The sequence below is a fragment of the Pinus tabuliformis genome, chromosome 2_1 (genome assembly GCF_031772625.1).
Source record: "Pinus tabuliformis cultivar Carrire ecotype Pingquan chromosome 2_1, CPIR1, whole genome shotgun sequence".
Taxonomy (NCBI): domain Eukaryota; kingdom Viridiplantae; phylum Streptophyta; class Pinopsida; order Pinales; family Pinaceae; genus Pinus; species Pinus tabuliformis.
Genome location: NC_142299.1, coordinates 519,489,037 through 519,498,012, shown reverse-complemented (window position 1 = coordinate 519,498,012; position 8,976 = coordinate 519,489,037). Strand labels below are relative to the sequence as shown.

The 8,976-nt window shown below is 39.0% G+C and overlaps 1 protein-coding gene across 1 annotated transcript; it reads left to right on the top strand.

The window, feature by feature from the left end:
• The first annotated feature begins 274 nt into the window (after positions 1 to 274).
• LOC149201229 (uncharacterized) lies at positions 275 to 2,497 on the top strand. Its single transcript, XM_089401229.1, has 4 exons — positions 275 to 1,243; positions 1,354 to 1,588; positions 1,952 to 2,293; positions 2,427 to 2,497. The coding sequence occupies exons 1-4, from the start codon at positions 275 to 277 to the stop codon at positions 2,495 to 2,497; spliced, it is 1,617 nt and encodes a 538-aa protein (XP_089257355.1).
• Positions 2,498 to 8,976: the final 6,479 nt, after the last annotated feature.

Genomic DNA, 8,976 nt, shown 5'->3' with positions numbered 1-8,976 from the left:
AATTTACAAGATTATTGCAAAGATCATTGCTGTCCGTTTGAAACCCATTTTATCTGGTTGTATTTCAAAGGAATAATTTGGGTTCTTGGATGGGAGACAAATTCATGAAGCTATAGGGGTAGCTCAAGAAACCATTCACAGCTTAAGGCAAGCAAAAAAGAAGGGGGCAGTGCTTAAAATAGACCTATCAAAAGCATATGACAGGGTTAGTTGGATGTATTTAAAGTTATTGCTGACACATTTAGGGTTCCAGGTGGGCTTCATAAACTGGATTATGGGTTGTGTCACAAATGTAAACTTTGCTGTCCTGATTAATGGAGCTGCCTCACAATTCTTTAGAAGCCAAAGAGGCCTGCGCCAAGGATGCCCTCTTTCTCCTCTACTCTTTCTTCTTGCTGCGGAAGGTTTGAGCAGGCTGATGGCAAAGGCAAAACAATCAGGTTTGATAAAAGGTTTGGAAGTTGCTGTCAACCTGTTTATTACTCACCTGCTCTTTGTTGATGATATTCTTCTCTTTACAAATGGGAACTTAAATGAAATTGTAGAGATTAAGCGCATTCTTGATCTGTTTCTAAAGGCTACAGGGCTCCAAATAAACGAGAGGAAGTCACAACTAATTGTTGAAGGCTTCAATAGACAAGAGGAGAATATGATAGCAGGCCAGCTGCCTTTTGACATTTGTAATATGGAGCAGCCTTTCAAATATCTGGGGTTTTGGTTAAAACCTTCTTCTTATAGAAAGCAAGACTGGAATAGGCTAATCGCGAAGATTGAACAAAAAATTTCTCATTGGAGCTTTAAGTGGCTTTCAAGGGCGGGAAGGCTGACTTTGGTAAACGCTGTTCTCCAGGCTATTCCGGTATTCTGGGCTGCTTTGACGTGGATTCCAAAAGGAACTCTTCACAAAATCAAGCAGATTTGTAGTAGATTCTTATGGTCAGGATCAAAGGAAGATTCCGTACTCCCTTGGGTGGCATGGGACAAGATAGCCAGACCAAAGGACTGGGGTGGTTGGGGCTTGAAAAGTCCCATAGATTTCAGTCAGGCTTTAGCTGCAAAATCGGGATGGAGGGTTATCACTATGGAAAACCTCTGGACAAAGGTGGTAAGGCGAAAGTACATTGATCCCACTCCAATGGAAGATTGGATTAGAATGCCAAATAAAAAAGGAAGGAACTGCTCTGTTATTTGGAAAGCCACTATGGAGGCTTTCAAGGTTATAGAACAAGGGCTAGCTTGGAGGGTGGGAAATGGAGAAAATGTTAGGATTGGAAGGGATCCTTGGGTTGGGTGTAGTGATCATTTTGCTCTTTCCCCTGGTATGCTAAATCACCTGGATGATATTGGTATTAGGAACTTAAGGCAGATTGCAATTTTGGAGCAGTATTCCATCTGGGACAGATATGGAGGTCTGAGGTCGAGCTTGGAATCGATCCTGCTTGGAGTGTGGAATGGCAGGCTTTCATCCAAGAACTTAAAAGATCAAACGTAAGAATCTCGGACAGATCAGATGCTCTGGTCTGGGCTCATGCGGAGACAGGTTCTTATTCGCCGAAGGCAGGCTATAGTTTACTGATGAAGAATAAAGGTTGGAACCCGCCAGTCTGGTGGTCAAAACCTTTATTTAAGCTAAAGTGTCCTAAAAAAGCAAGAATTTTCTTCTGGTGTGCCTTAAAATATAAGATCCCTACATGGGATGTACTGCAAGCTCGCTACAAACAAGGACCTGGTAGATGCCCTTTGTGCTTCAATGAGTCTGAATCCATCTCGCATCTGTTCATTTTTTGCCCCTTCACAAAACAGGTGTGGGTTGAAGTGGAAAGATTGATAAATGTAAAAATCAGATGGGAAGGCGACTGTCTGACTACAGCATGAGAAGACTGGTGGAATCATTTTCAAGAGAGAAATTTAAGGAATTTACCTCCCATCATATGCTGGGGTATCTGGATAGCTAGGAACCGAAGCATCTTCGGTGAGCAGCGGACTCCGGGGACAGCTATTGCCATACAAAGCAGTGCTATTCTAGAAAGCATTCCTGTGAAGGAGGCTTCTTCAAATGCTCCCCTGCGGAAGGAACCAGACATCAGAGAAGGGATCCCGTGGGCCTTCTTTGACGGGGCTGCTCAAGATGACTACACGGGGGCCGGCTTGTGCATCCACCTTAGTGGTTCACATTCTCTCAAAGCTTCGGTGGGAATTGGAAGGGGGACAAATAATTTTGCTGAGCTTACTGCCCTAAAACTGCTCCTTTGTTGGCTTGTTCACAAACATATCCTCACAGTTCAGATTTTCGGTGATTCGCTGAATGTTATAAATTGGGTATTGGGGAAGCATAGATGTCAGAACTACTTGTTGTTGCCACTACTTGAAGAGATCCAATCCTTAAAACAGTAGTTTAATGTCTTCTCAATTGCTCACATTTACAGGGAATTCAATGAAGAAGCAGATAGATTTTCTAAAGAAGGCTTGCGGCAGGCTGTGGGCGCTTGGAGGATAACAGAACAGGAACATGATCAGATCCGTGTGTTGGATCAAGCCCCAAATTTATAAATCTTAGGCTCTGGTTTTTTCTTTCCTGTTTTAGCGGATAAAACATGATGACTTCGTTCCATACTGTTTATATACTCTTATATGTGGTTTTTGTTTTTATATGCTCTGGTTTAATAGAGCGAACTATATCCTGATCCCCTTTTGATGCTTTGATCCTGGGTTGTTTTCCATATGTATGGAGGCCCAGGAAGCACTGCGGTGTGCTCCCTGAGAGCTCATGCAAAGAAGAAATGGTTGTAAAAGCCGGCTTCAGCAGATGTTTTATTAGAGCCCTGTAGGGGCGCTAATGATCCTACTAGAGGAGTCTCGGCTCCTAAACAGACAGTTTATGCAGAATGTTAACTCAAAAGTATTGTAACTTTTTTATATCTTATAAGAAAGTTCGTTTTTTCCTTGGAAAAAAATAATAATAATAATAAGTAAAAAAAAATATTATTTATGATAATAAATACCAATATCAATTAGGGAAAACGGAGCGACACAAAATACACGAGAGAAGGATTGAAAAGAGTCCAGAGCAAGAAGGATGAACCATAGGAGGTAGGAAGGCTCCAAGAGAATGACGAAAGCGAAAAAGATGAAAGAGGGTGGGGGGGAGACTAAGAAAAAAGGGCAGGGATCCAACATCTACTGATCTTCCAACCGTCATCTCTATTGAGATTGTTAGGCCTTCTTTCGATCTCTATTGAGATTGTTAGGCCTTCTTTCGCATACTGAGCAGTATCTTCATGCTGATTCCCATCATTTCCCTGCTCAGAAGATGGGTGTCCTTAACACCCTCGCTACTCATGCCCTCAGGATTTATGATAATGAGAGCTTTGATAAGGAGAAATCCCATCTCCTGGATGTCTTTGTGGAAAATGGATATAGTAGGCGGCTAGGTCGGAAGGCTTTCCTTAAAGCATCTAGAAATGCAGTTATTAGGAAGGAGCCTAAAGAGCGCCGACTAGGTGTCCACCTTCCATATGTCCAAGGAACCATGCACAAGATTGCCCGGATCCTTAAGAGGTATGATATTCCCTCTTCATTTGGACCCCTCAAAACTATTCGTAATTCCCTCCGATCGGTTAAAGATCCCGTTAACCCCAAGGACATGAAGGGTGTCTACTTGATCCCTTGTTCGTGTGGGACCCCCTACATCGGGGAAACAAGGCGCTCCATCCATCAGAGGATTAGCGAACATGCAGCTGACCTAAGACATGGGAGAACCAAGTCTTCAGCGCTAGCAGAGCATGTGGATAAGACCAAGCATCACGTTAGTATTGAGGAGGCTAAGGTTGTTGCCAAAGTTGCCATGTTCCATCATCGTAAACTCAGGGAAGCTATTGAGATCGAAAGAAGGCCTAACAATCTCAATAGAGATGACGGTTGGAAGATTAGTAGATGTTGGATCCCTGTCCTTTCATCTTAGTCTCCCCCCCCCCTTTCATCTTTTTCGCTTTCGTCGTTCCCTTGGAGCCTTCCTACCTCCTATGGTTCATCCTTCTTGCTCTAGACTCTTTTCAATCCTTCTCTTGTGTATTTTGTGTCGCTCCGTTTTCCCTAATTGATATTGGTATTTATTATCATAAACAATAATTTTTTTTACTTATTATTATTATAATTATTATTTATTTATTTATTTATTTATTTTTTTCTTCCTAGAAGATATATTATTATTATTTATTTGATTTAACTAACCTCTTTCATTTACCTTGTTTGTAAAAAAGTTAGGTCCTCAATTTAACTAATTCCCACCTAGCTTTTATCTTAATAACCTAATATTATATCCTTAATGATGATGATGATGATGATGATGGTTAACGTCCACTGAGACCAAATAATGGTCTATCGGACCTAAAGAAACAAATGATCTATTTTGATTTAAGATTTTATTCCTATGCTCAAAAAGCTTGGAGAGAAGCCTCCCGAGCTCACTATAATTTTGACATTGTAAAAGGCTAGGAAGGTCAGTATTGTAACAAAGATTGTGAAACTAAGATCTAATGTGGTTATACGCGGGGCACTCTAAGAGGAAGTGGTTTTCATCCTCGATGTTCCTATTCTTACATATATGGCAGATCCTTTCCGTCCATGGCGTTTTAGGAACTGCCGAACGACCTGTTTCACTATGGAGCTCATGAGAATTCGTTCTAATCTTTGCTATATTAATTTTCTTCTTTGAGCTAGTTAAAATTGAGAGATACTTTTGATCTTCTAGGGTGGGGTTGATGACCTTCTTATAATAACTTAATTTTCTTTTAACCGCAAAGTCTTTCTCATACCACATTTTTTCTTTGAACTTAGAAGTAACAATATCTTTAATGTTATTTATGTTTTGCAATGCATCATTTTCGTTGATCTCCCAATAGTTTAACCAGGCCCTTGTGTCTTTATGCCACCCTCGATTGAGCCTTAGGTGGTTTTGGCTAGAATTTAAAGCTAGCTTAGGAAGTCTATGATCGTTTATGTTATTGATTTTGTGCTTGTACAACAGAAACCTAAGCATAGCTAGGCTCTTAATAGGGGAAAGACCTGCTTCTATAAGGAGAATAGGATAGGGTGTATTACTTTTAATTTTCAGGTTATAAGTTATAAAACGCTTCTGGATTTGCTCAATCTTTCTCCATGATTCTCTGGAGATGCTGCAACTCCAAACCTCACAGCCATATAAGATAACAGGAGTGACTAAAGTTTCAAAGAGGAACTTCTTTTTATCCCACATTACAAGGTTTGCAATTTTACAATTATTTTCAAGACCATGGTAAGCTTTCCACCCCCCCTTAATCCTTTTCTCAATGCTATGGTTCCAGTTGAGCTTGTGATGAATATCAATTCCTAGGTACTTGTAAGAATACACTTCCTCCAAGTTATTATTGTCATACATAAAATTAGCGTAAGTGTCCTTCTTGGATTTGATAATCATAACTTTTGTTTTGTCAGTGTTAACAGTCATACCCATGGTAGAGCAGAAATCCTTAAGAAGCCTGAGTTTCTTATTAAGATCAGATGGGCACTTTGCCAAAAGAACAATATCGTCAGCATAAAGAAGAAGGATGACGACTATCCCAGCTAAGATCGTGCCATCACATCCTGCTTCCTCTAAATAGCCTTCGAGCTTATCGATGTAAATGCCAAATAGGGTAGGGGAGAGGGGGCAAACCTTGTTTAACTTCGATGTTACACTTAATATCTTTCGACCACCCGTCATTGCTCTTTAGCTTGGCAATTACATTCTCGTATAACCTTATAGCGACAGCTCTCAACTCGAGAGGAACCTTTAGCTCTTCTAATCTATTCCAAAGGTTGGATCTAGGAACTGTATCGAAAGCCTTTCTAAAGTCCACAAAGCAACAAAATAAATTGGATTTATCATTACAACATTCCTCTGCAATGATCCTAACCGTAACAAGGTGGTCTGTTGTTGAGTGATGCCTTCTGAAACCTGCTTGGCCTTTATCCCACTTACCTTCACTTTCAAGCCATATGCTTAACTTTTTTTCCAAAATACTACCATATAACTTGGCTAAGAGAGGGTTGATCATAATTGTTCAATAATTAGAGGGGTTATTTGTATCCCCACTTTTAAAAATAGGGATAGTGAGGCTCTCAGTCCAAGGTTTAGGGAACCCTTGCTTGACTGCTTGATTGAAAAGCTTGTGGATGTGGGGGATGAGGACAGGACCTCCAATTTTTAAGATTTTCGCTTGGTAACCTTCAATGTCCTTAGAATTCCCATTAGCGAGGCGATTAACCCCAAACTTAATGTCTTCTAAAGAGAAAACTTCTTTCGTTGTGAGAAGGGTTTCCAAATTATCCATGACATTTGGAGATTCATAAAGCTTTTTAAGATAGGAATTCCAATCGCAAAGAGAAATTTTATTATTATCCTTAGTCTTCCTAGTTAGAATCTGCCTCCAAAATTTCTTAGGAGCTACCTTAGAGAGGTGTAAGAGATTCTCCTGTCTTTGACGAATGTACTGCCTCTTTTTCCTTTTAGTTAGGGCTTTGTATATTTTTATCTTGTCCATTTTAAGAGATTCATCAACAACTTCCTTAATTGCTCTCCTTGCACTTTTACAATCTTTGTCATACCATGGATTGGTTTTGCTATTTCTTTTATTATTTGAAACTTCAATTGAGAACTTGTTAATAGAATACGAGAGGGTTGTAGTAAAATTATGATAGAGGTCTTCTATGTTGTCTATATTAGATAAAGGAAGAAAATTAGTTTTTAATTCATTTAGAAAGAGATCATTTTTATTTCTATCAAATATTAAGTTCTTTTGGCTATAAGTATTATTTTCTATGGGAACTCTATGCATGACAAAATTGAGAGTTATAAGTAAAGGCCTATGATCAGAGTTAGGTTCATGGTCGTTTAAGATGTCAAAATTTATTATTTCGTTGTATAATGGGAGATCGGAAATAACATAGTCTACCACGCTGCTACCAAGCCCATGGATGCAGGTCATCTTGCTAGAATTAGGCCACTTCTTTAGACCGTTGAAAATTATGAGATCCTGAGCACTACAGAGCTTGACTAGCTCTGACCCAAACAAATTTTCCCCGAGATCTTCAGAGTTCCTTTTGTACCTGCTAGCCAGAGTAGGGTCTTCATCTAACCAAAGAGGATTAGGGTTGGAATGATTGCTTAGAATAATAGCTTGGTTGTTTGAAGTTCGAGCATTAAAGTCACCTATTAAAAGGATATTACCGTCATTCCTTAGGCTAGAAATATCATTCTCTAAACCATTGTAAGGGTTAGTTTTATCTAGATTCTTCTTCTTATAGAAGTTAGAATTAATGGGGGGAAAATAACATATTGCTATGTAGGACTTTTTATTATTAATGTCTTTGATCTCTATCCAACTATATTGGCTGTGAGGGTCGTTTTTATAAATCCTAACATGGGGGGAGATGTTCTTCTTAATGTAACAAGCTATTCCCCCAATGCCTCTATGGGAGGATCGCTTGTTCTAGGTAGACCATAGCGTAACGCCATCTATGTTAGGGACCTTAGATTCTTCGTGCTCCCAAGTTTCAACAAGCAAAATAATATCAACATCATTTGAAATCCAACTTAGCTTGGGGCCTTTGTTCCATGGGAAGCCCCGACAATTCCAAGAAAGGATCTGAAGCATGTTTAATTGCTATTGATTACTATCTTTTTGGTTTCTATCTCGAATAAAGGCTTTTCTATTTCTGATTATTGCCCATTTTCCTTCCTTTCTAGCTTCTTTTACCTTTTGAACCTCCTTTCTTAATTCTGCTTGGTCTTCTGGAATGAGATCTTCACTTATGAATATTCCCGTTCCTTTTAGACTTGAGGTTTTACTAAGTATGTCGTGCTTATGATCAGTGGAGCTCACCTTTATGCGGATTAGTCTTCCTTTATTCTCGGTTAATTTCCCCAACCTTGTTGCTTCTGTGAGACACAATGTTTCAATTTGTAATCTATTATGTAGTTCTGTCTGGGCTGAGGCTAAAGTATCATCATCTACTTCCTCTTTTAAACCGAATATTATAAGGTTTAAGGCCCTTTTGTTACGTTCGTGGTCTAATTCTATTAATTTTTTCATTTCATCTTTAATTGGTTTGATATCTAACTTATCTACCACATTATTTAGGGTGAGGCGGCTATTAACTTTTTCTTCTAGTTCTTTAATCATGTCTTTCATTTTAAGACTCTCTAAAGTATCAACATCTCCTTGCTGGGATGGTTGGTTAGTATCTTGGTTATGTTTTTTTATAACTTGCAGTTTAGTCTCCATTGCCTCCATTTTATTCTCTAGTAGTTTTATTTTATTTTCTATTTGTTTTTTGATCGTGTCTTCAAGAGATGCAAATTTATTTTCCAGCATGGCTCCTAACTCTTTTTGTAGCTTGGCTTCTCTTTCTTCTCTACGTTTCTCTAAAGACTCTATATACTCATAAAGGCCTTGTAGAGTAACTGTGCTAGGTCTCCCCTTGGTAATCTTTGGTAACTGTGGTGAAATATTCATACTTGAAATTATATGAGCAAATATGTATTAGAAAAAGAAAAAGATAAGGAATGTGTGCACCTGATATCAGAAAACTTGACTGCAGATCGCCCGTCTGCCCTTGGTAATCTTTGGTAACTGACTGCAGATCGCCCGTGCCCACCGCAACCCGCAGACTCTTTCACCGAGCCTCAGAACATTTTCACCGAAGAATATATAGAGTACGTTTTTAACTCTTTCACCGAGCCTCAGAACACTTTCAACGAAGAATATATGCGAAGAATATATAGAGTAAGAATATATGCCAAGAATATATAGAGTATGTTTTTAACTTTTTCACTGAGCCTCAAAACACTTTCACCGAAGAATATATGCGAAGAATATATAGAGTATGTTTTTAACTCTTTCACCGAGCCTCAGAACACTTTCACCGAAGAATATATAGAGTACGTGTTTAACTTTT